Source organism: Apis dorsata, unplaced genomic scaffold (assembly GCF_000469605.1).
Source record: "Apis dorsata unplaced genomic scaffold, Apis dorsata 1.3 scaffold_221, whole genome shotgun sequence".
Taxonomy (NCBI): domain Eukaryota; kingdom Metazoa; phylum Arthropoda; class Insecta; order Hymenoptera; family Apidae; genus Apis; species Apis dorsata.
In genome coordinates this window covers 139,546-164,114 of record NW_006263503.1, presented here as the reverse complement: position 1 = coordinate 164,114, position 24,569 = coordinate 139,546, and the positions used below count along the sequence as shown (strand labels likewise).

Sequence of the window (24,569 nt, the reverse complement as noted above, 5' to 3'; positions counted from 1 at the left end):
ATTTCATTTAATTTTATTTAAATTTTTAAATAAAAATATATTTTATTTTGTTTTATCTTTATAAATGATTCGCTTATATATATATGATGCATGTTATAATTTACTACTATTTTACATATATTTTATATATTATTAAATAACAATAAAATTATATTTCTTTATATTTTTATAATATATTACGCATTTTTTTTGTATAAAAATAATACAATATTATATCATATTAAATATTTCAAATTTATATAGATATATTATATCATTTTAATTTTTTTAACTACAAATCTATCTCATTTCATAATAATTATATAAAAATATGTTAATATTTATTAGTTTATTAGTAGCTAATTGTAAATTCCAAAGTTAAAAAATATTTAACAAATATATCATTTATTACTATTTGTTTTCAATAAGCAAAAGTATTTAAATAAATTTTCCGTATAATACGTAAATATCGCTGTAAATAAAACGCTTTTTATGTGCTTTATGCTAGAATACTTAGAATATTAGTAGAATTAGAATGACGGCCGCCAATAGTGGGCGGATATCCGTCATGTTTCTTGCCTTTACAGACAAAAAAAACAGGAAGACGATGCAAAGGAATCTAAGCTCGTAACAGAAAGAACGCCTGGCCCGAAGGCGTTAAACCGGGAAGAGTATAATCAGGGTGCGAAGCGATGTACGCAGCTGCGGGTGGCGCCAGTATAGCGAATAGGAGGAAGCAGAAACGATTGCAGTTAAACAGACGCGTCGCTGAGAGTACAATTCCATCACGGTTGAAGACAATTCCAGCTTCTCAGCACCACTACCACCATCAACACCATCACCCCAGCAAGTTTGCTCGTCCGCACGTTGTTCCACCATCTTCCACACCACAGCCACAACCACCGTCATCTACATTTCATCCGAGCATCGATCGACGGCGTCATGTCGAGAAGTGTCAGCAAGTTGCACCTGTTTCTCCAATCCAGTTTCCAATATCGCCACCACCACTATCCCTTGAATCACCTAGTTCAGTTACTTGTGCCACTAAATCTAATTTTCCTTTTCCACCAACATCGATCCTCGATCTCCGAGTTTCACCATCTTCTTCAGAGCTACAGGTGGGTAGATTGTTTAACAGTAATTTTTTATAAATTGCTCTAAGGTCGTTTTATTATCTTTATCTTTTAGCTCTATTTCTCTTCTTTCTCTATCACACTAGTTGCTCTTGCTAGGTAACCCTATCACATACTTATATACTGCAATTTCCTTATTCAAGTATTTCGATAATCCTCGTTGCACTTTGCACCTTCTTCTTGCTGGCACACCTTTACTTATTAGGAATACACCATCGATCGGCTGTCTGGTGGCGTATAAACCCGCGATAACTCATCCTCGAGCGGCTCCAGGTTCGTCAGCTGCTTATCCAAACTAAATTGTAATTTTTAGTAATTAACATGTCCCTCCTGGTTCCTATCAGCGGATACAAACATCACCTAATGTTGGAGGCAGACAGTGCAATGTTAGGAGTAAGTTGTAGTGTCTGGTATCAATCACAATTGGGAGACCTTTGAGAAGAAACTTGTGTGGTTTTTTTGATTTTTGATTGGGCAAACAAAAAATAAGGGAAAAAGTTAAAATTTTACTGTGTAAAAAGTGGAAAGGAGAAAGAGAAGGAGGGGAAGGAGCAGGACGGTCGAGATCTTAAGGATCAATGAAACAGGCAAATGAATGAGCGGAATGCAGGCTGCTTTATTGATTAGAAGGGAGAAGCAACGGTTACGGGGGGGTAAGGTGGTGAACTTTAGAGATTTACCCTCCAACTTGGCCACCAGACTTATTCCGCCGCTTCCACGATATCCCCCACGATCATATGTTTATGGGGTAAGTATTAAAATCATTTTAATATCATCAACAGTAACTATTGGCATCAGAGGGTAACTGTCGCTTCTCTAGCTAATTATATGTGCATTAACCTTCTATAGCTCTTGAAAAAAAATTATATTGTGTAGTGATGTTTGTCCCTTTATTACTTTCTCTTATCATAGAACTAATAAATTCCTTATATTATTGTGCACTAATTTTTGTTTATACTTAAAAAAATATGATTGCTGATGATATGAATTCAGAGAAAAGAGAGAAAGAGTTTGAAAATAAATTTACAATTTAAAATATTTTAATATTTTGTTATTCTAATTTAAAATATTAACACGTACTTCAATAAAATAAAACTACTAAATAATTATTTGATATTCATCTTATAGAAATATTTTAAAGAAGTTTCTCAAAAATACATAATAATAATTTTAAAATATATAATATAATATAAGTGCAAAAAATTGTAATTCTTACAATATGCACTATACTATACTTAAAGATTAATAACTGCTACTAATTATGTTTAATCAATTCTTTGTTGTCAATTAGAATGCAATGATTACAGTGTACTTGTGTAGACAAGTTCTACGATACATGTACGTATAAAATATTTATACACATCTCAATTGGTTCCATTTATGCAAATTTTTCTATGTTCTATTTAGTAAATGCATGCATGTTTTTTATCTTATGTGCTGAGTAACGAGGACAAAAATCATTAATTAAATTTTTCTAATAATAGTAACAAATGATAGATGTTTATTTCAATGAACATGCTTGAAATGATAGAGAAAGATGTAAAGAACATAATAATAATATTATTGATTTCAAGTTTTATATTTATTTATATTTTATACAATAGTATAAATATTTATAATTATAGATTAAGAAAAATGTTAAAAAGTATTTAATATATTAGATTGTTGACAATTTTATTATATCAAAATACAATAGATACTGAAGCATTGAATGATTTTTAATTGTAGTTATTAGAAAATTTTATAAAGATAATACCTGAACAGAAAATAATTTCAGTGTGGTGGAGGACCTGGCAAAGCAGCATGGCAAGGTTGCAGCAGACCTTCTCCCCTTCCTTTATCTCCTATGTCGCCTCACGCATGTCGTGGGGATGGCTACAAGACAAAGCAATGCGAGGCTCATCGACGATGGATGAAGAGAAACAGAGTAAATAAGTGTCTGTTTTTATAATGCAATTTAAGATCAAAATTTTTAATTTATAATATTATAAAAAATAATTCATTTATGAATATCTATTAAATAATTTTACTTAATATTATGTTAAAATGTGTTGTAAATATAAAATACAAAATTCAATAATATCCATCGTTTTTAGATAAGAGATGCAAGCTATTGCTATGGAAGCAGTGGAGAAGATGACGAAGAAGATGGAAGCAGTAATGCAAACCGTCGTAGAGGTGAAGTTAGCGCGGCAGTGAATACTGTACTTTATGCGGGGCTAGGAACTACAGCGCTCGGATTAGTTATATCGTTTGTCGGCACTGGAGAGAAAGGATTCCTCAGTCCAGAATTGAGGCTGGTGGGTCCTTCACTACTGTGCGCCGGTTTACTGTGTTGTCTATTTCGGGTGCTGCTCTGCCTCTGTTTATGTCGTTGCGGTCAATGCCGCTGGCGATTTTGTCATGTTGCTTCTGATAAAAAAGAAAAAGTGAGGAAAACGGAAGCTCGACCTGCTGGAACATTACCTACCGCCTCACTTTTATCACCAACTCGTCAACGACAGCAACAACAACAATCGGCCATGTCTTCAAGTGGCGCTGCATCATCATCAACAAAAGCACATGAGCTCTTGCTCTCTCCTGCCCAATTACCAGAGTGAAAACGTGTTTCGAACATTTTCTACGAGAATCTATACGCCGATTAACTGCCGGTTCTTGTCCAATATAGAATATTTTATTTCCATTTGACCTGAACCGTTTTCGCAAACAAAAAGAAGAAAACCATCACAGCCTAATTCTAGTTTAAATGCGAATTCTAGCGCTTAAAAGTAATAGTTAAAGAAACAATCGGCTATGTTTTTCTACCCCTACTATGTTTGAAAAAGTATAAAAAAAAAATAATTATCAATGAGCTTTTGGATTGCTTCCTGCTTTATTTCCTCCCATATTTTTATTTTTTTTACAAGGATTGCTTAAAGTTAAGTCACTTTCTTTTCAAAATATTTAAGAACATTTATGTTGTTCTATTCTTATAATTATCAGTTTATCATTAAACTGATTTTACAGTCTTACAAAATGCAATCTTACATGAATAAGATATATGTATAGTTGACATAGTTGCATTGTAAATTGCATTTTAAGTTAAATAATTTATATTAATATCATTTTAATATACAGTGATCAAGAAAGTTGAAATTGCATTTGATCAGTGGACGTATAACTATATATAACAGGTGTATCAGAAGTGGTAGCACTAGATGCAGTTGCAGCAATAGCAAATAATTGATCTTCATATATTGTTCCTTGTGGTTCAGTTTTTCCATTGCCTGTTGTTGGAACATTACCTGGATTGTCTCCTTTTGTTGCTTCTCTATATTTTTGTAGATATACTTTTAGTGGTTCTACATAATTGTCAAAACCAAGAGTTGTCATAGCAAATAGAATATCTTCACCATTAATAGTTTTTCGTTTTTCCATATGACATCGATCACTTGCTTCTGATGTGATAAAAGATATAAATTCGGATACACATTCTTGAACACATTCGCGTGCATCTTTTGCTATTTTTCCCGCTTCTGGTATTGCTCTTTTCATAATTTTTGCTACATTTGCTATTGGAAGGAATCGATCTTGTTCACGAAGAGGCCCTCCAACATTGCCACTTCCAGCTCCTTGCAAAGGATCACTTGCCCCATGATTTGAATCATCTGTATTTTCAGGATCATCTAAAAAATATATATATAAATACTATAAATTTTACATAATTTCATATCAATATGAGATGAATATTTATTTTATATTGATCGATATATTATAAAATCTTATTATACTTCAAATTTTAGAATAGAAATATATTGAAATTACAAATAATAAAATATATATAAATTTTTTTTTCTATAAAAAAACGATTTATTACAAATTTGATTTCATAATATTAAATATAAATACAATTTTTAATTTGTTTTAAAAATTTTCCAAAATATTATTAACCTACCTTCCATATCGTCAGACTGTACACTGATATACGATGCAGAAACACCACCTCCTCCAAGAAACGCAGTCGGGCCTAAAGGTCCTCCATCATCACCACTTTCACCACTATTTTCCATCTCCAGTTTGATACACTAAACACACAGTATAAAAATTTTAATTTCCTTAACCTGTTTATAGCTTTGTTTTCACAATATTTTATTACATTTTTTGGCATAAACAACCTTATCAATAGACATCGATAACACACACTTTTAGCGAGATTTTCTTAGTACAACTGGTGCCCTCGCACTAAACGAAAATATAAATTTGTAACCTAAATACTAATAATCAATTTTTTTTAAATTTTTATACTACTATATGATTTACAATGTTTCCTTTCTTTTTTTAATAAAACCTATAGTTTCTATCTATTATGCTAGGTAAAATGCAAAAGAATAAACAAAAACAAACGAAACATTTAGGCAGATTCGTAAATAGAACAAGAATTAAAGCATAATTTACAAATCTGTATCTAAACGACTCTCCTGAATAGAATAATAATAATCGATGTTTCGCCGTGTGTGACCATAAATGTGCAACAAGTAAGTTTATTTAAAGCTATTGATATGGCCATGTCTAGCATTTTATTAATGCGTAAAGGTCTTTCAGTAAATGGTAAGCGTATTTTCTTTATTTGTAACATATGCCAATCACAATTCATATGCATATCATTTTCATCTTGACATTCGTTACTGAAATTTCGAAATAAATTATTTAATTTATAAATAAAATATTATAAGTTGTACAATATATTTGATGATTGCATTTGTTTACGCAAGTTTTATATTATATATTTTTCGTTGACAATGAATATATATGGTTTTGTTTATAATATAATACGATCGCATAAGTAAGACATAATCTTTTTTAATATCGTTGTAACTATGCAATCTATTTTATTTTAGATATTCATTTTAAAATAACACGTAATTTTGTGTATTTAGTGATATTTTGTTTATTTATGAAAATATTATTAAATACGCTAAAAGAAGAGGTTATGTTTTACTATATTTTATAAAGTTATTTATGTGATAAATTATTCAAGTGAAAAATGACAGAACTACAAGAAGATTTTACAAAGACATTTATTAAAAAATTAACAAACGATTTAAAAAAAAATAAATTCAAAGAAGTTTTGAATCTCTTTGAGGATAGTAAATATGATGATATTATTAAAGACTCTTCATGGGATATTGTTCCAATTGTAGCATCTCATCTTACTGCAGAAAACATAAAATGCAACGAAGATTTAATTGAATGTTGTAAAACAATTTTAAATACTATAGTAGAAAAATGTAATCCTTCTGAGACAGTATTAGAACTATTAGAACAAATAGAAGGTCCAGAGGATGTCATAAAATTTTCTATAATTCTAAGTATACTTACTAAATGTCTTTCTAAGATGAAGGATAAAATGAAGGCAATAGAATGGTGTATTAGTACTATAAGATCTTATATTGAAAGTCTACCTATACCAGAAAAAGGATCACAAAACTATATTGCTATTATAAATAAAATAAAAAATGCTTATGATGCAGTTATATTATTTTTAGAACCATTAATAAATGAATCAAAGTTAAAGAATTCAGAAAAATATATCATATTAAGAGATTATTTAGCTAGCATTTTAATTTTTTTAATGGGAAAGCCATTATATTATTTAGAAGAGAAAGAAGTAGAATCTTGTTTAAATCAATCTTTACCTGAGAGAATTGTAACACTTACAAGTCATATAACTGGAGATTTGCTATGGCTTTTAAATATTGTAAGTGTACGAAATAGAAAGATCAATTCCAGGAAAAAAAATATAGAAGTAAACAATTTTAATCTTAAAATAACACTTTTTGAATTAAGTGAGAATATATCAGATTTGGCATATGCTAACTTTTATTTTTATGTTATAACAAAAATTCATTTGTGGGAAAGGGTGCCACAGGTATATGATATGCAATATATTTTTCAAGCATGTATATATTTTATTATTAAATTACTACAAGAACAAGAAAGTGTTACAAAAGGTTTAAATTTTATGAATCATCTTTTAATGAGAATAACAAAATATTCTTTAACATTACCATTATTAGAATTGAATATATATTTTGAGTTGTTTAATGTACTTACAAAAGTAATGATTTATTGCAATAGTGATAAAGAAAGGAAAAAAGCTTTAAATATATTTCAAAACTATATTGACATGTTTGATATGCAAGCTAGGTATTTTGTTGTTTTGCATTTATATCAAACTAGTGAGCATTCAGGTTTACTTAGTTTAACTACTGGAATAGTTAAAACTTCTATTATTGAATGTCTTCAAGAAACACCTCATCTACCATATTTTCTTGGTAGTAATCTGGAAACTTTAATCAAATTAGCTTGTAAATTACATCATGGTAGTGCATCTGATTTGGTGGAATTATCTGATGAAATAATTACGAGTTTAAATTTGTTGAGATTTTTATTTATAAAAGATAAGCAAAATCAAACTGGTATTTGGAACTTAGTAAATAAACTACAAAATGATTATTTAAAACCATTAAGAGAAGGATTAGATCTATGTAGAGCACATTGGAAAGTAAAAATAAAAGATTTAGAAGAACAAAAGAAAATTCATAAAATAATTGAAAATATAGAATTAGAAAAAAGTGGTACAGAAATAATATTAAATGTTGGTGGTGAAAAATTACCTCCAATGCCTATTTCAGAAAAAATTTCATTTTGTAATCAAGCAATAAATGGTCTTGATGTGATGGAAAGCATTTTAATTAGAGTCAATGAATGTATTGATAATAATTCTTTTAAATGACATAATAATTATATGTGTGATTATAATAATCACATAATATCTTTATAGTATCAAAATAAAAATTGTACATTTATAAAATGTATATCATTCACTGTTTAATAAAATCATACTTCATTTATATTTTATGTATTTTGACTGTATCCTATCATTTATTGTTTTATGAAATCATATTTCTTGAAAAGAAAATTTAAAAAATTTTGATTTTAATAGGTTTTAGAAGTTTATGGACTTGTAGAGTTTTATTCAATGATCAAACTAAAAATGATACACAAAAATCAAATCAGAAATATAGAAATAATGAAAGTGAAGAAGAATACGAAAAAAATATCAAATTAAAAATTCTCGAGGCATCTTTAAAATATGTTCATGATCTAGGATGGAGTCATAAAGCCATCAGTGCTGGTAATTTGTAATAATTTTTCAGTTAAGTAGATGAGTCAGAATGAAGCCTTTATATGAATAAATAAATATATTTTAAATGTATTACATGTTTACTAATTAACATGTTTACTAATTGCTTTCAGTTTTAATTTGAAAACAATAATTTCATATTATTAGTATATAATGCAGATAATAAATAAAAATATTTAATTTAATTATTAAAAGTTATATACCAAAGGTGCTGAGTCTATTGGGTATCCTGGGATAATTCATGGATTATTCCCTAATCGAGGAGCAGATTTGGTTCACTATTTCTACTTAACATGCAATAAAAAATTGAATAACATCCTTAAAGAGCAAGCTCTTGCAAATCAAGAAAATCCTAAAGAAACAAAAACACTATTATTAGAAGCACGTAATGCTGTTGAGACAAGGCTTAGAATGGTGATTCCTTATAAAAAAATATGGCCACAAGCTTTAGCTCTTATGTCTCTTCCACCTAATGTACCAATGTCATTAGCTAATTTACTTACTTTAGTAGATGATATTTGCTATTATGCTGGTGATAGATCAGTTGATGTAAGAATATGTTTATTTTTATATATATAGTTTTATTTTTCAAATATACTTTAAAATGTTTTATTGAAATTTATTTGAATTAGATAAACTGGTATACTAGAAGAATAGTACTAGCAGGTATTTATAAAACTACGGAATTGTACATGATACAAGATAATAGTGAAGATCATCAAAAAACTTGGCATTTTTTGGATAGACGAATTAAAGATGCTACACAAATTCAAATGATTCTAACAACAACTTCTGATATGGCTTTACCAGATCAAGCCTTAAATCGTGCTACTGAAGCTGCAACTGCTGCTTTTGTTACAGTAAGTATTTAAAATTTTAAATATCATTTAATAAAATAATTATATACCAAATAAAGTACTAAATATTTTTATTTTCAACAGGCACGCAATATACTTGGACTGAATTGGAATAGGTAGAAAAAAAATAATTAATATTATATAATATTTTATGGTATTAATTATTACTAGATCACTAAAATAAAAGCACGGAATATAAATTCATTTCTTACAAATGAAAATTTATCAAAAGAATTTATGTACAGAGTTTATTTAGCAGTGGTATTAAAAAAAAATAACATTAAAGGGAATTAATAATCATGGCTAATTTATTTTGATATCATATTTTAACAAGATCTGTACATTTGAGACTGAATTTAATATATGTGATTTATTTCTATGCAAGATAGAAAGATATAAACTGTTAGAAATATAGATTTAATAATATTTAACAATTACCCTGCAATATTGTCATAATTAAAATAATATATTCTTATGTTTTATACAAAATTATGTTAAATCTCCATTGAACAAGAGATTAATTTTCATTCTTACTATTCAATTGAGCAGGAGATTATTTTACTATAAAAAATGTATTTACAAACACACCACACAGCCAAGTACTTCATGAATTGTTTAAACTTTGAATTACATTAAAATATATAATAATTATATATAGTTTATGAAGTAATTCATGCAAGAGATTATTTACTATAAACTATCATTTACATATTGTTCATTATCATTGATTGATATAATTACATGTAATATATTAATCAATTTTCATAAAATTGAAAATCTTGATAACTTTAAAAATGAAGATCTCAATTTTTATAAAAAGATGATCATATCTAATCTATCATTTTTTAGAAGTAGATTTCTTTGAAAAAAATATTGCTTTACAATACAAAAGATAAAATATTTAAAAACTTATGTTATCAATACTTGTTATCAAAATATTATCAATATTTTATACTATAACAAGTATTTTTCAAAAAACCAATATTAATAATGTGCTTCTTCAATATAACCTTTAATTGTTTTTGGTAAAGGCAACTTATGAATATTATCTAATCTAGTATTTTGACGTATAACAAAACGACAAAGATATTGCAAACTTCGAACTTGGGTAAATCTGCTTACTGGCTTTGTTAATCTAACTGGAAAAGATGGATGACCAGGATACTTAGGTCGTGAATAGCAAAAGACTGCAGACTGACTAAAATTCATTGAATAATCAATTAAATCAGCTACTGAACTAAATCCTTCACTTTCACTTTGGTTACATAAAGAAAATAAACCACCACTATGTTCCATACGAGCATGAAGTAACTTGCCAGATGATTTAAAGCTAAGTGTTAGGACATATCTGTAAAAAAATAAATATTAAAATATTTCATATGCTCTTTGCAATGATATTTTAAAATTACAAAGAAAAAAAGGAAGTAGAAAAAAATAACCTGTCATCTGAAGAGTCCCTTACTAAAAATGCACCATCTGGTTCAGATAGAAGTTTGGCATCAGCTTCATTTCCTGATATTGGACCCCAATACCATCCATAATTACTTAATTTAAGCAATTCTTCTGTAAGACTTGCTTTTATTTTATTATCATTATTTCTATTAGTCTCTGTACTTTCTGTAATTCTTTCAACTTGATGTGTTATTGCATTATTTTCTATTATTGTTCTCGATTCTAATTGCTCTATTTTATTACTGGAACATGATCGAAATATGTTAGAAATATTTTCATGATTAATATCTGTTTGGAACTTATTAGTAATTTGTTCATTAATATCTTCTAATTTTTCAATATCTCTATAATCTTTTATAATTTTATTTAAATCTTCTGAAGTATATTGATTTTGTGATATTTCTATATCTATATCTGTCAAAGTTTCATTGCTGTTTAGAATATCAGAATTTTTAACAATGTCTTCACATTTTAATTCAGAAACATTATTTTCTTCTGTAGAAATTGTAGATTTATTGTTTTGAAATGCTGATAGATCATAATTTGTATCATTTTGTAGGCTAGATGTTTCAACTTCTTTCGTCTGTAAAAATATATAATATTTTTGTTATATATAAAACAAAAATATTTTTATCCAAATTATTGTTACTTACTCTTTGTTTTGATTTATGTGTCAACTTTTTGATTTGTATATGTTTCTTAATATTCTTAAAAAAATCGAAAGATGTTTTATGAAAAAATGTATTTTTTGTTTTACTTTCAATGATTTTTACTTCTATCAAATCTTCTTTTTTCTTTTGGTTCTCTTCCTTTTTTAATACGTTCTTACGTCGTGAATCACGCCACCAAAGAAAATCAAATGTTCTATCGTTTAACTTCTGTGGTTTCAAGTCTTGATTTGATATTTTTGTTGTATTTGTTGGTGCAGTCATGATAAATTCCTCTGACGTTTGACTTATCATATTCAAATGTTGTGCGACCCTTCAAACTGGCTCTAAGTTGAAGAAAGGGTTCACTTGCACTATCTTATCAAAAATTATTTCACACGCCATCTATTCCTTAACTTCTTTTTTTTCGCAATTATTACTTTTTCTTACAAATTTATCAAACTTTATTATAATTCGCCGCATAACGATTACTTCTTTAAATTAATTTTACACTGATATTCTATTTAAGTGTTTTTGTATACTTCGTAAATTTGTTCCAAATTATCCCCTGCTGCTTCAAAAATATATTATTCCACTAACTTCAGTTAAAAAGTTCCTATTAACTATTTCATTATTGGTTAAAGTGTCCCTTACCAATGTACGTACCATTAATTTTCTAGAAAGAAAAAACTAAAGCAATTGCTAGTTGGTTTACAAGCATTTCTATAATTTTTAAAATATTTTATTTTATTAATCACGTTATCAGAATTTATCTCAAATATAGATATATTCTATAACGAAATAACGTAAAGTTTATTGAAAATGAAAGAAAAAATTTTTTTGTCATTGTCCCATTTAACCTCAAATGCATTATTTTTAATAATTAAAAAGATTATAAATTAAGAATAAGTTTTTCATGTTTTGATTAATTAAATATCAAATATTGAATATCAAAAAAATGAGTGATTCTGAAGATGAAAATTATGTTACATTTGGAGTACCTCTTGATCCATTAGACGAAGGTAAATAAAAAATTTCGGCATATAAACAATTATTATATATTATTATACATATTTTCACATGATTATTGTAGATAATTTACCGAGAAAAAAACCAATGACAATTGAAGATCAATATGCATATGATGCACAAGGAAGACGTAGATTTCACGGTGCATTTACAGGTGGTTTTTCTGCTGGATATTTTAATACAGTAGGCACAAGAGATGGTTGGAGACCACAACAATTCAAATCTTCCAGAAGTAGTAAAGCAGAAAGTATAACGCAGCGTCCAGAAGATTTTATGGATGAAGAAGATACAAGTGAATTTGGAATTGCACCAACAGGAATTCGTGCTACAGAGGATTATGTTGATCATGGTCAAAGAGGAACAAAACGTGAGAGACCTATTTATGATAGCAATGGTCCTATTCCTGGCACTCCAGTATTAAAAGAACTTTTAAAACCTGTAAAGTAAATATCTTTGTTATATAAGAAGTTAAAATTAAATAATTTAATAAACTCCAAATTATTAATTTCAATAATGATGATTTGTTATAATAGAGAAACAGTTGGTATTATGTTATTAAAAAAAATGGGATGGAGACCAGGACAAGGTATAGGATCAAGACTTACAAAAAAAGAGAAAGCTAAAATTAAAAAAAGAAATGAAAAAATGAAAAATATACAACAAATATCTAGAAAGACAAGCTCAGAAAATAGTTCTGAGGATTCAGAAGATGATTATGAGAATGTTACATTTGCACCTGATGACTATGAACCATTTAGGTAAATATTAATATATAGTTTTAAAAACAAAAATATATTAACTATATCTATTTTTTACAGATGTAATCCAAAAGACAATTATTTTGGTATAGGATACAGTGGTTTAGACAGAAGAACAATATTATCTGGTCATGTAAATTTATTTGATACTCCAGCATTTAATGTGCAAGACAAAAATAAAAAATTGTCAATACATGGACAAGCATTTGGAGTTGGTGCATTTGAAGCTGATGATGATGATATATATGAAAGAGAAGATATGTCACGTTACGATTTTTCTCTAGCTCCAGAACGGAAATCTAAGACAAGATGGTCTGATGATAATTCGAAAAATTTAAGTAGTAATTGTTTAGAAGGCTTTATATTAGCAAAAGATAAATTAAAACTAAAAACAATTTTTCAACCTCCAGTATTACCAAAGGATTTTGTACCAGTGCATATAATTAGAAAAAGTCGATTTTATCCTCCAATTGAAAATGTTCATCGTGCAATTGAAAATGGAAAGCGAAAAGATTTAACAGCTGCGGACAGAGCTAGAATATTGGAAGATACATGCAGTGTGAAAAAACCATCTGAAATATATCCAAATTCAGTACCATCAGTTGCTTCCAATATTATTTCTAAAACATTAAATTTACACGGAAAGCAACAAACTGAAGAAAGACAAAAAGAAAAAAATCAAGGATCTAAACTAGCTAGTTCATGGATGGAGAAACTAAATGTACAAAGTTTTGTTAAAGGAGGTATTATTGGTCCTGGTAAAGATTTTGAGAAAAGTTTGAAAGAATTAAAAGAATTTAAAGATTCATCAACTTCTGAACAAACAAATACAAGTACTAATGAGTTAGATAAAAATAATTTTATGAAAAACAATAACATGAAATCATTTTTTTCTGATCCTGATAAACAAAGACGTTTTGAACAATATTTAGTTTTTATGAGACAGGGAGAAAAAAATAAGCTTGAAAGTATACAATCATTATCTATGACAGAATGGGATAGAGAACATGAACGAATTGAATTTGAACAAGCAATTAAATTAATTGATCAATCAACGAATGATCATGTTGAAAATACTCATGATTCTACAAATATAAATGTTTCTACAACATTTAATCAGGAGGATGAAATGAAACAAGCTGTAAAAATGAAAATGTTTGGAAAATTAACTCGAGAACGCATGGAATGGAAACCAGCAAGCATAGTATGTAAAAGATTTAACATTCCTGAACCAAAAATCGGTTGTGCTCCTGAGATGCAGAAGAAATCAGCAAAGTTTTCAATTTTCGATTCTTTTGATTGGAATAATTCTACAAAATTTTTACGGGCATCGAAAGAATCAAACGAAATTAATATATCGCCAAAAGATAAAAACATCATTGACAATACAAATTTGAATGTTAAAACAAATAATAATAAATCTTTTGAAAATGATCAAACTTTCGAACCTATATCAGAAAAAATGAGAAACTTTGAAGTTTCTTATGAAAAAGTTTTTGGAAAAGAAATGCCAGAAACATCTTCTAAAATGTTAGAAAATGAACAAAATATAGATGATAAATCTGACCCAAAAAGAGTAACAGAGATTACAGATCAACAAGATAAAGATCAGGAAGAAATCAATTCTGCAACAAATATTACATTAAAAAGTACATCAAAAGAAAAGAAAGATTTATTTAAGGCAATTTTCTTAAGCAGTAGTGAGGAATCGGATTCCGAATTAGAGGAAAGCGTAGATAGCGAAACTGTAAAGTCTGTTTTAATTGGTAAAGTTCCAAGCGAAATAAATCTAAATAGAAATACTTCTCCACCAAGGGGAATTTTTGCAAAAGTGGATCTTGATAGTTTATTAGTTATTAATTCAAGAACTAGTATACAATCAAATGAAGGAATTAATAAAGAAGAAAATATAAATACAACACATTCCGAATCAGAAATTAAATCGAAACAGAATGATGATAAATTAAATTCAGAAACTCAATTATTACCTGATATGTATGGACCTGCTCTTCCTTCAAGATTATTGAAAAATAAAAACGAAGTACCAGAAGCATCCAGTTCACAATTTTCAAAACCTATATTTAAAAGTGTTGTAATACCAAAACCCAAAATGGACTCAAAAATTTCTGGTGTATGGATAGAACGAGAAAAAATGAAAAAAACAAAGAAAGAAAAGAAAAAACATAAACACAAAGAACATAAAAGTTCGAAACATAAACGAAAATCGAAAAAAGAAAAGCGTGATTCGTGACACAAGAAATTGGAACAATAATAAAGGAATTAACAAAGAAGACGTTAATGGAAAAACTGTATGTACTAGTTATTTATAATAAGTTCTTTTTTATTTGCAGTTTCGTATGGTGCCTTGTATATATATTTACTTATATACAATATAATATTTGAAAATGCTTATGTAAATTTGAGATTAAAATAGTAAAGGGATATCCGATATATATGTATACAAAATTATATTTTTTTGTATATATTCTAATCACACATTATTGAGAAATCCCTTATTTTCATATTATTGATGGTAATTTAAAATCATTTGTCGTCAAAATCATTATACATTTAAATGTGTGTAGTATCGATATAATGCTATATTTTAGAATTTATGACTGAATCATTTATTCGACGTTGTGGAATTTCTTGATTCTGGTCTACTATTATTAGAGTTTATCTTCTTCTCTATACTGAAAATATAGAAAGAATATTATATTTTTTTTGTCCATATTGCGAAAATTTTGATCTTATTGCTAAAATTTTATATTATTAATATCACTTTCGAAATTAAATTATTTTCATAATTATGTACATATATTGAATATAATATTAATATTAATATATAATTTATTACTTATTAATTTTTTTAATTTTTCAGTTTTTTAAATTGTACTTTTTGTATAATTTAATCAATTTTTAAAAATGACAGTTGAAAATATAAATTTTTCTATTTTTTTTTTAAATAATAATATACCTGCCACTTCTTGAACCTCTTTTGAACATATCTGTTAACTTTTTCTTTAAATTTTTCTTTTCTTCTTTAGTTTTCTCATTGATACTTGTCTCGGATCCTGATGTCTATGAAAAAAAAAAATTTTGTTTAAATCATTGAAACGATAGGTTTTTTTTTCAAACAAAAATATCGTTGTTTATTTACCTGAAGAGAATGATCCATAGAAATATTTGGATCATCAACACTGGCTGATTTAGTCAATTTGGTTGTAATTTTTTTTATTATACCTTTACCGTGCTTCTTTTCTCGATCCAACATTTCGCTTTTCGTAGAACCCGTAGAAAGACGACTGTATTTCATAAAAAAATTTAATTATTATTATTATATTTTATATTATTATTTTATATTATTTTCTTTTTTTTTTCAATCTTAGAAGTAATAATTCTTAACATTCTTAATATAATTACCTATCAACACTAGAATCTCTCTGTAAATTCAACGTTCGTCCTTCAACATCCGAACCTTCTAATGATTGCAAACTAGACATATTGCTATCGGTACCCCAAATGCGTGACTATATAATTATAAATAAATAAATAATAATATTTTTTTATTACTTATTCTACAAAGTTTAATAATGTAAATATTTTATATACTTCTTCATTTCGTGCTGATGTTTGTTCCAAAGATAGACTTTTTCTCTTTAATCGTGGTTTTGAACGAGATGTTGTTATACCTTTTCCTGGATCACTTTCCACGGATGTCGATCTATAAAATTGATTGAAATTTATTTAAATAAATAACTGGTCACTGTTATTAATAAATACCTTTTGCCAAGTTTTTTCAATCGTGTTGCGTTTACTTCATCCGCTGTTTTCTTTGATTCTTTTAGTTCCTTTGCCACATCCATTAATTTTTTAACAGTATATTCTAATTTTTCTGTTCGCTCACCAAGTTGAGAACCTAACAATAAATTTAATATGTTATATATTATAAAATTTATATAATATATATCATAATATAATTTTAAAATAATTAATATTAATCACACCTCTTATATCATTTTTTGCATCCAACATTGGTGATGACTCCCTCGATTTTGGTCCCTAGTATGTATAAAAATAATGTTTTATATAGATTTATTAATTATTTTATTTATTATTAGTTTACTTATTATTTTATTTGCAACTTAATTAATTGAATTAGTTAATTCGCACCTTTAGTCGTCTAGGTGGAGTCGGTGTATAAATATTTGCAGTTCCATTTTCTGTTATACCGTTTAATTCAGGGAAAAGTTTCATTAAGTCATTGACTTGTTGCATCAACACATTAATGTTTTTTAATTCAATCTGTTCTTGTTTACATTTTTTCAAAATTACATCTTTAAGCTCTTCTCTTTCCTTCTCATGCCGTTCTTTTTCACGTCTCATTTTTTCATTGCTGGTTCTCAGTTTTGCATGAGCATCTCTTAATTCAAGCAAATCGCATTGCAACTGTAAAAATAAATATATTTTGACGTCTTACAATTAATAAATGAAATTTTAAAATTATTCCAAAATTTTTATTTACCTCCAATAATTTCTTCTTACTTTCTTCTTTTTCTTCATCGTACACTTTCTTCAATTGATCTTGTCGTCTTTTATTCTCCAATCGTTCTTTGGAACGTTCCCTCTCAATCTACAAAAAAAGAAATTATTTGTTTTCTTATATCAGTAACAGTAATTTTAATCACATACTTCAAATAAAGTTTGTCGTAAATCTCTCGCCAGTGTAGCCGTTTCCTGTAGCAATCTCTGATGTTCTTCTCTTTCCTTTTGCCATGCTAACTCCATTCGAACTTTTAATCCTGGAATCTTTGTTCTGCCGCTAGAAAGCACTCTCTCTTCTTCAAGCTATAAATATAAAGATAAAAATAAAACGAAAATTATATAATTATGTTTCATTCAAAATCATTTAAATACCTCGTTAATCCGCGATTGCAATTCAGACACTTTAACGTGACTTGCTGATTTTTCTGATACTAATTCGGCTTTTAATCTAGATGCCTCTAATCTTGTTTCTGAAAGTTCATCCTCCAAACTATTAATTTGCTTTTCCAGAACCAACGCATTGACACCAGACATTTCCTCTTCCTACAAAATGCGAATAATTTTGTAAATAAAAGTGAAAGAATTATTTTTAAACGAAATTAAAAATAACCAACCTCATCAGATTTTCCGGAAGGTGCATTCGATTGTTTATCTTTGGCTGACTTTAATTCTGCAATAGTTTTTTGAGCACCTTCCAACATATGTTTGTAAGTATCACGTTCGCGTTTATATCTAGATAATTGATTTTGAATAGCTTGAATTTCATCATTAATAGCAGTGATCCTATGTTCGTAACGCATTTTACATTGAGCTAAGTCAGCTTTCTTCGCCTTTTCCATGTTTTCAAGGGCATTTTTCAACTTTCGTATTTCTGATTCCAAGGCTGTAGTGTCCGGTGTCAAAACTTGGTGGATCTTCGATACTGCTTCGTAATCTTTTAGCTTGTTAGAGAGGTCATCGTTCTGAAGCATATATATTAAAGTAAAATTTATTCTATTATACAATTACGTATAATTATCGCTAAATAAATATAGTTTAATTTTTTTACCGCTTTTCTTAAATCTTCTAATCGAGTTACTAATGTATTGTTTTCCTTTTTCAAATTGCTTATATCATTATTTAAATCTGTTATCAAAGCTTTATTTGGCAATTCACTTTCCCGTATACGATTCTGAAAAATTTACATTAAAAAAAGGTAAAGAAATTTGCAATATTCTTCATAATATTAAAGATTTTAATTTATAACTTACTTCTAGAGTTGATTTTTCCGACCGCCATTCACTTTCTTTCAATTTTATCGATTGTCTCAGTAATTCTAATTCTTTGCGAATACTTGTCAACTCCGTATTTTGTTCTCGTAATTTACTATTTAAAAAAAAAAGGTATAATACAAAAATATCTTATTATAATTAATATATAGTATTAACAATTACCTATTCAATGATTCGTTATCCGATTCGAACTGGTTTTTCAAATTCGTCAATTCATTGTATTTTCTGTTCAAATTATCATATTCTGATTCGCCTTTCTTTATCTCGTTCTCCAAATCTAAAATATAAGTCACTGTTATCTTATATAGAATTTTCTGATATTTTTCATGCCATCATAGTGAAGTAACTTACTCAAAATCTTTTCATTATATGTTTGCTTCATTTCATTCATCCGTTTCGCATTCAATCCTGTTTTTTCCAATGAATTGATTTTCTTTTTTAAAGTAGATACTTCAGTCTCATTTGATTGTTTCTCTTGATTAATTTCCGATAATAATTTCTCTTTTTCTTTCTTTAATTCTGAAATCTTTGTAGTTAAATCATTCATTTTCGTGGAATTTAATGATGTTGTGGTTTCCAACTCTTTCTTTAATCGCTTTACTTCAGTATCGAGTTTGGTTTTCGTCTGTTCTATCTGTAAAAAAGAAAAGAAAAAAAATAAAAAATGAAAAATAATTCCAATATTTATATTAATAATTCTTCAATTTTTATCCTTATTAAGAGATAAATTGATAATCACTGATTTCATTGATTGTATCATTTTCGATTCCCGTTCCGTATATGTTGATAAATCATCTTGCATCTTCTTCGATTTTTCTCGTTCCTGATTTAATTCTTTTTTCAACTCAGTTATTGTTTTTTCCATCTTTGTTATTTCATTTTCTGACGATTTAACCGTTTCTGTAAAGAATTAGATAAGAAAAGAAGAAAAGAAATTTTAAAATCTTATTTAATAACTAAATAAATTTGTAATTTTATTAATTAAACTTAATTTTTAATTAATTTTACCTAAATCCTTTTTCAGTTGTACAGTTTCATTGTATACTTTAAGTTTTTCCGCAGATAAAGAGAGGAGCTTCGATTTTAGCTTCTCTTTTTCTTCTAACAATGCTGTTTTGTCCTGGTCCCATGCCTTTCTTTCGTTTTCTCTCAATGTTATAGCTTCGTCCAATTTTTTTTTCACTGAATCATTTTACATCAGAATAAATTTATGATAAAAGATTTGGTAATAAAAAAATAAAAAGTAAATAATTTTTTATTAAAGAAATTAAAAATATTTTACTTACGATTCTGCAAATCTGTACTTTTATCCTCGATCTTACCACTCATTTGCGTTTTCTTCTTTTCTTTTTCATCTGATAATTCTTTCATAACAGAATCAAATTTCTCCTTTAGCGATTCGTGCTCCTTTAAAAGTTTCTCATATTTTACGTGATTATCCTTCAATTTAATATCTTGAATGTTCACGTCTTTCCCATCAGAAATATTTTTAAATATAGTCATCATATCTCCTGAAATACAATTTTATGTTTTTCTTATCTATAAATTTTTTAATATACGTAATATCAAAATGCAAATTGTTTATACATGTAACCAAATTACATGTTAAATTAAATTTCCTTTTGCTTATTTAATTTGATTGTATTATCCAAGTTTACATATATTAAAAAAAGAAAAATCGGAAATAATACTTGATATCTTAGTATAAAAAATAATAATAAAGAAATAAAAAAATAATATAACGAACCTATTTCTTTTTCCATTTCGTCTACCATTTTTTTCAGTTGTACCTTGGTTGTAAATTCTGTTGCTTTCTTCAGAGTTCTATTTTGAAACTCGCCTTTTATTTTTTGCAACGTTTCTTCTATTTTTTTTACCTAAAGTTAAAAAAAAATTACTTAAAATTTTATATTTATATGTTTATATTAAATATCAAAAAATTGATTATTTTATTGCTCAAAAATTATATAAATTATATATTAAATATATTAATTCTAATATATTTGAGAATTGTATTAATTCTTTGATTCAAATTTTACAAAGAAACTTGCCTCTTCATATTTTTGTTCTAGGGTAGATTTTTCATTTTCTAGCTCCTCCACTTTTCGTTCAACTTTTCTCAGCTTAAACGACAAGATTCGACAATTCTTATTCGACTGTTCCAAACTTTTTCGCAAACGAACTTGCTCGTCTGCTTGTTCGTCCCTTAACAACATACAAATATATTTTTTTTTTAATATATTTTTTTTTCAAAATTTCTCTTTAAAGAATACAAGCACATTAGAACAGGATAAAATGAATAATAAAACATTTACAAAATTGAAATTTACATTATTTGACAATGTCATATAAAAAAAAAAAATGAATTGAATTCTCGCATGTTCAAATAATTTTCGTATTAAAGATTACAAATATTTTTATACAAATTATCCAGTTCTAGTGAAGTTGAGCCGCACATTATAATTACCTTAATTAATTAGTCACGTACACATTTAATTCAAAACGGAAGCCGAAATGCCATTCGGGATGAGCGGAAGCAGAAGGAAGCGTACGCGTGAAAAGTGTACAATGATCGAAAGGGTTCGATGACAGTATTACGTTCCACATACTGCTCTCTATATTAAAAAAAAATTATTTTATTCCATATCTTATTTCTCTGCCTCTTCATTAAGATTCAAAACATGATTTTCTTAAAAAAGATTTTTCCTTCTCGATAAAAGAACAATAAAGAATAAACGAGTGATAGTACTCATTTTACCAAGAAACGAAACATCCACTTTCGATCCAGCTTTGGCGAAAAGCAGTGCCATTCTTGTGTTGGAATCTTCCATCCAAATCGATGTCCTGCAACAATTCAGATAGCTCATTTTGCTAAACATTTTCAGACTAAGTCTTTTCTTTCGTAGACATTACATGGCAGAGATTTAATTAATCTTTTTTCTTTCTTTTTTCTTTTTTTTTTTTTCTTATGATATTTTCTTAAACGTTTCTCCTGAATGAGAATTATGAAAAAAATTCGATTTATTTCTCTGAACGTTTCATTTTCTCAGAATAATTTTTTTTTTTAGGGATTATTCTAAAATAGAATTTTTCTTTTCTTTTTATCTTGATAATCGCTGCAGTAAGTGAAAATCCACTGTTTTCGAGCCCCTTCAAAATTTTTTCATATCTAATCAATATTGCTTCTTCCAGAGTGATAATTATTCTTTTTCTTTTTTTATAATATCTTGTGTCATATTACGTCATTATATTGATCACATTTATTAATACAAACAAACATATATGTTATTGATAAACACGAAAAAAAATCACAAAAGAGCGAGTCATGATTCGCTGTTCTGAAAATCAAATTCCATATTGATTGGTTAATCAATTTGAATTCAAACAAATCAGTTAGTAAAATTAACTTGTTGAACGCTTTCTTTTTCTATAATAATATATATATATTTTAATCAATATCAATTATTCTTTATTACTTTAATACTTATTACTTAATTTATAGTGAAAAGTATTATAACAATTGAATTACACATCAAAATTATAGAGAGCGTTAAATCGAATTTTTTTTAAATATTTTTTTGAACATTTGTAATCAAATACTCTATATATGTTTAACAATAGTAAAAAAAATATATATAAATTGAAAAAAATTAAAAAAAGCGAGGTAAACATGCGTAAGTGGAAAGGAAATCATGTAAAAAAATATATTTGCAAAGAAAAAGAAAACATATTACCTAAAAGTATCTTGCAGTTCATATATCTCTTCCTCCAATTGCCGAATTTCTTTCTTCATATCTTCGTTTTCATCCATTAAATTCTCGCATAAATTTTCCGCGGCTTTCAATTTCGAACGTAATTCATCCTTTTCACGATCTCGTTCTCCTCTGAACATTTTTGAATTCGCTTCTTTTTCAAGCTCTCTTATCTTGGTCAATAAATTATTTTTTTCTTGTATAAGCGCTAAATATAATTAATATTAATTAATTTTATTATTTTACGAATAATTTAATTAATTATTAATTAATTATATCTTTTTTTAAAATATAAGGAAATAAAGGATTGATAATTTATTGATTTTTTATTAAACTAACTTAAATAACGAATTATTCTTTTGCACGATCAAAATTGAAAACAATTAAAAAATATACTTTAATATATTTAATATTTATATTATAAAATATATGTAAAAATATTTATATAAATATATATTTAAAAAATATACTTATTTTATTAGGAGAATTCGTAAAAAATCGTAAGAATTTTATTTTTAATTTTAATGTTTCATTATATATTTTATTAATACCTTCATTCTTCTTTTGCAATTTCAGTATTTCATTTGGCGAAGCTTTGCTCGATATAGTTTCCATGGTCGACAATCGCCTCATCAAAATTTCACTTTTCTCCTTTTCCAATCTCTCGCATCGTGATTGTAATTCTCTTATTTGTGTTCTCAATTGTTCTACCTCACTCTAACGATAACAAGTTTCATCATTATTTTCTTAATTTAAATTTACACAAATAATTCTCTAATCATCTAGAGCACTAAAAATTATTATTGCTATAAGCGTACTAAATTTTGTATAAAATGATTAGTACAAATACAGAAACAGAAAATCAAAGATGAAATATTAGAAACGAATTGAAGAATGCTATGATATGGTTACTTTTTCCGTCCATTCTTCGTTTTCCATTCGTCTTTCTCCATTCTTTTCCCTGTTTTTCGAAGAACCAGTCTTCGACTTCTTCACCTGAATAGAAAAATCAATGTATAACAAGAAAACACAATTTTTCCATGACATACAAATACATACTTCTTTTCGCAAATACTTTGCTTGAATAATATACATACAATAACAGATAAAAATCAAATCAACGATAGTTATCGTGAAAGTTGATAATAATGGAAAGAAAATTGGCAAGTATATTTAATTAATATTTGGTTTAACAAATTATGTTGATAAAACAAAATTTAAATGTACGTAAAGTCGATGTTCTAATTAGAATATGTAAAAGTTTAAATTAGTATTGAATGAAAATTATTCTGATAAAAAAATTCGATATAAGTGCATTGATAAATAAGTAAATATGGGATATATAAAATATGTAATGTTCTCAAAATATATAATATTATAGAATATTATATAAATATTCAATTTGAATCAAACTAGCTTGGATATGTACTTACATATATATATTAATTAAATTTTACACAAAGTAAAAATTACAACATTGCGATAAGCGACAATTAAAATAAAAATCTTAAAACGATCTAAAGTATACCTGAATTATGAACTCGACATCATTTTCTGAAGCGCTTTCATTGCTGTTATCTATAACTTCCTTAATCTGTAGCTTAGTTGGCCTCTTATCTATAAATAATGAGATGAATTTGACAACAAAAAAAACTTTATCAAAAAATCTTAATATATGTCATGTAATTAATTAATCGTTAAATAAAAAGTATACACCTTCTAATCTCTCTTCTTCGTTATCGATAGCTGAGAGATCCATGAGCGAAGTCCAACCGGCTGATGCGTACGATGACTCCGAGTTTCCTTTAAAGTCATCCTTTGCCAAATTTGTTGCCGAGGACCAACCGCGCTTTCCATTTTCAGCAGATCTATTAATTAAAATTGTATTACGAAGTTTTTACAATTTCAATCAAAAAACGCATAGTTATGGATTCCAGACATAATGTATAGCATAATAAAT

The 24,569-nt window shown here is 27.1% G+C and overlaps 7 protein-coding genes across 12 annotated transcripts in view; 4 read left to right on the top strand and 3 right to left on the bottom strand.

The window, feature by feature from the left end:
* The window catches only part of LOC102673201, a 6,120-nt gene extending 2,156 nt beyond the window's left edge, over nucleotides 1-3,964 (top strand). For both annotated transcript variants that reach the window (XM_006615328.2, XM_006615327.2), the window contains 3 exons: nucleotides 567-1,097; nucleotides 2,890-3,039; nucleotides 3,209-3,964. In XM_006615328.2, coding sequence (XP_006615391.1) covers nucleotides 672-1,097; nucleotides 2,890-3,039; nucleotides 3,209-3,712 — 1,080 coding nt within the window. In that variant the 5' untranslated portion in view covers nucleotides 567-671 and the 3' untranslated portion in view covers nucleotides 3,713-3,964. The remainder of the gene's footprint in view (nucleotides 1-566; nucleotides 1,098-2,889; nucleotides 3,040-3,208) is intronic.
* Nucleotides 3,954-5,713, bottom strand: LOC102674128 (nuclear transcription factor Y subunit B-1). Of its 2 annotated transcripts, none has more exons than XM_006615337.2 (3): nucleotides 5,267-5,713; nucleotides 5,047-5,176; nucleotides 3,954-4,777 (listed from the first exon to the last, which is right to left on the bottom strand). In XM_006615337.2, exons 1-3 carry the CDS (start codon nucleotides 5,279-5,281, stop codon nucleotides 4,233-4,235), a joined length of 690 nt encoding a protein of 229 aa, XP_006615400.1. In that variant the 5' UTR covers nucleotides 5,282-5,713; the 3' UTR covers nucleotides 3,954-4,232. The 2 variants fall into 2 exon arrangements, with proteins under 2 accessions (XP_006615400.1, XP_006615401.1); XM_006615338.2 differs by having other exon boundaries at nucleotides 5,248-5,395.
* Nucleotides 5,512-9,449, top strand: LOC102674485 (ubiquinone biosynthesis protein COQ9, mitochondrial). Its single transcript, XM_006615340.2, has 5 exons — nucleotides 5,512-5,699; nucleotides 8,098-8,289; nucleotides 8,507-8,847; nucleotides 8,931-9,158; nucleotides 9,240-9,449. Exons 1-5 carry the CDS (start codon nucleotides 5,651-5,653, stop codon nucleotides 9,273-9,275), a joined length of 846 nt encoding a protein of 281 aa, XP_006615403.1. The 5' UTR covers nucleotides 5,512-5,650; the 3' UTR covers nucleotides 9,276-9,449.
* Nucleotides 5,757-7,930, top strand: LOC102674347 (glomulin). Its single transcript, XM_006615339.2, has one exon. The coding sequence runs from the start codon at nucleotides 6,136-6,138 to the stop codon at nucleotides 7,885-7,887; it is 1,752 nt and encodes a 583-aa protein (XP_006615402.1). The 5' UTR covers nucleotides 5,757-6,135; the 3' UTR covers nucleotides 7,888-7,930.
* On the bottom strand, nucleotides 9,446-11,860 carry LOC102674613. Its single transcript, XM_006615341.2, has 3 exons — nucleotides 11,261-11,860; nucleotides 10,595-11,190; nucleotides 9,446-10,503 (listed from the first exon to the last, which is right to left on the bottom strand). Exons 1-3 carry the CDS (start codon nucleotides 11,567-11,569, stop codon nucleotides 10,140-10,142), a joined length of 1,269 nt encoding a protein of 422 aa, XP_006615404.1. The 5' UTR covers nucleotides 11,570-11,860; the 3' UTR covers nucleotides 9,446-10,139.
* Nucleotides 11,861-11,878: 18 nt separating this feature from the next.
* LOC102674742 (G patch domain-containing protein 1 homolog) lies at nucleotides 11,879-15,348 on the top strand. Its single transcript, XM_006615342.1, has 4 exons — nucleotides 11,879-12,276; nucleotides 12,348-12,726; nucleotides 12,817-13,041; nucleotides 13,102-15,348. The coding sequence occupies exons 1-4, from the start codon at nucleotides 12,213-12,215 to the stop codon at nucleotides 15,290-15,292; spliced, it is 2,859 nt and encodes a 952-aa protein (XP_006615405.1). The 5' UTR covers nucleotides 11,879-12,212; the 3' UTR covers nucleotides 15,293-15,348.
* A 9-nt stretch (nucleotides 15,349-15,357) lies between these two features.
* LOC102674879 (rootletin) overlaps nucleotides 15,358-24,569 on the bottom strand; it is a 12,585-nt gene continuing 3,373 nt past the window's right edge. For 2 of the 4 annotated variants that reach the window (XM_006615344.2, XM_006615345.2), the window contains 26 exons: nucleotides 24,326-24,477; nucleotides 24,138-24,226; nucleotides 23,522-23,605; nucleotides 23,161-23,326; nucleotides 22,592-22,817; nucleotides 20,909-21,062; nucleotides 20,605-20,734; nucleotides 20,144-20,368; nucleotides 19,866-20,039; nucleotides 19,597-19,757; nucleotides 19,209-19,491; nucleotides 19,020-19,149; nucleotides 18,837-18,951; nucleotides 18,635-18,757; nucleotides 18,201-18,548; nucleotides 17,959-18,129; nucleotides 17,734-17,889; nucleotides 17,567-17,674; nucleotides 17,215-17,490; nucleotides 17,047-17,103; nucleotides 16,825-16,964; nucleotides 16,654-16,765; nucleotides 16,465-16,571; nucleotides 16,202-16,346; nucleotides 16,019-16,122; nucleotides 15,358-15,734 (listed from right to left, as the gene is read on the bottom strand). In XM_006615344.2, the coding sequence (XP_006615407.1) occupies nucleotides 15,665-15,734; nucleotides 16,019-16,122; nucleotides 16,202-16,346; nucleotides 16,465-16,571; nucleotides 16,654-16,765; nucleotides 16,825-16,964; nucleotides 17,047-17,103; nucleotides 17,215-17,490; nucleotides 17,567-17,674; nucleotides 17,734-17,889; nucleotides 17,959-18,129; nucleotides 18,201-18,548; nucleotides 18,635-18,757; nucleotides 18,837-18,951; nucleotides 19,020-19,149; nucleotides 19,209-19,491; nucleotides 19,597-19,757; nucleotides 19,866-20,039; nucleotides 20,144-20,368; nucleotides 20,605-20,734; nucleotides 20,909-21,062; nucleotides 22,592-22,817; nucleotides 23,161-23,326; nucleotides 23,522-23,605; nucleotides 24,138-24,226; nucleotides 24,326-24,477 (4,006 nt within the window). In that variant the 3' untranslated portion in view covers nucleotides 15,358-15,664. The remainder of the gene's footprint in view (nucleotides 15,735-16,018; nucleotides 16,123-16,201; nucleotides 16,347-16,464; nucleotides 16,572-16,653; nucleotides 16,766-16,824; nucleotides 16,965-17,046; nucleotides 17,104-17,214; nucleotides 17,491-17,566; nucleotides 17,675-17,733; nucleotides 17,890-17,958; nucleotides 18,130-18,200; nucleotides 18,549-18,634; nucleotides 18,758-18,836; nucleotides 18,952-19,019; nucleotides 19,150-19,208; nucleotides 19,492-19,596; nucleotides 19,758-19,865; nucleotides 20,040-20,143; nucleotides 20,369-20,604; nucleotides 20,735-20,908; nucleotides 21,063-22,591; nucleotides 22,818-23,160; nucleotides 23,327-23,521; nucleotides 23,606-24,137; nucleotides 24,227-24,325; nucleotides 24,478-24,569) is intronic. The other 2 variants (XM_006615346.2, XM_006615347.2) reach the window with 2 other exon arrangements.

Excerpts from the sequence above, each read along its gene's own strand:
- LOC102674742 (XM_006615342.1), top strand. The coding sequence starts at position 12,213 with ATGAGTGATTCTGAAGATGAAAATTATGTTACATTTGGAGTACCTCTT. Across the intron at positions 12,277-12,347 it reads TCTTGATCCATTAGACGAAG|ATAATTTACCGAGAAAAAAA; the intron begins GTAAATAAAAAA and ends TGATTATTGTAG. Across the intron at positions 13,042-13,101 it reads GATGACTATGAACCATTTAG|ATGTAATCCAAAAGACAATT; the intron begins GTAAATATTAAT and ends TATTTTTTACAG.
- LOC102674613 (XM_006615341.2), bottom strand. The coding sequence starts at position 11,569 with ATGATAAGTCAAACGTCAGAGGAATTTATCATGACTGCACCAACAAAT. Across the intron at positions 11,191-11,260 it reads CACATAAATCAAAACAAAGA|ACGAAAGAAGTTGAAACATC; the intron begins GTAAGTAACAAT and ends ATATTTTTACAG. Across the intron at positions 10,504-10,594 it reads AGGGACTCTTCAGATGACAG|ATATGTCCTAACACTTAGCT; the intron begins GTTATTTTTTTC and ends ATTTTTTTACAG.
- LOC102674485 (XM_006615340.2), top strand. The coding sequence starts at position 5,651 with ATGGCCATGTCTAGCATTTTATTAATGCGTAAAGGTCTTTCAGTAAAT. Across the intron at positions 8,848-8,930 it reads CTGGTGATAGATCAGTTGAT|ATAAACTGGTATACTAGAAG; the intron begins GTAAGAATATGT and ends TATTTGAATTAG. Across the intron at positions 9,159-9,239 it reads CAACTGCTGCTTTTGTTACA|GCACGCAATATACTTGGACT; the intron begins GTAAGTATTTAA and ends TATTTTCAACAG.
- LOC102674347 (XM_006615339.2), top strand. The coding sequence starts at position 6,136 with ATGACAGAACTACAAGAAGATTTTACAAAGACATTTATTAAAAAATTA.
- LOC102674128 (XM_006615337.2), bottom strand. Across the intron at positions 4,778-5,046 it reads ACAGTCTGACGATATGGAAG|ATGATCCTGAAAATACAGAT; the intron begins GTAGGTTAATAA and ends TATATTTTTTAG.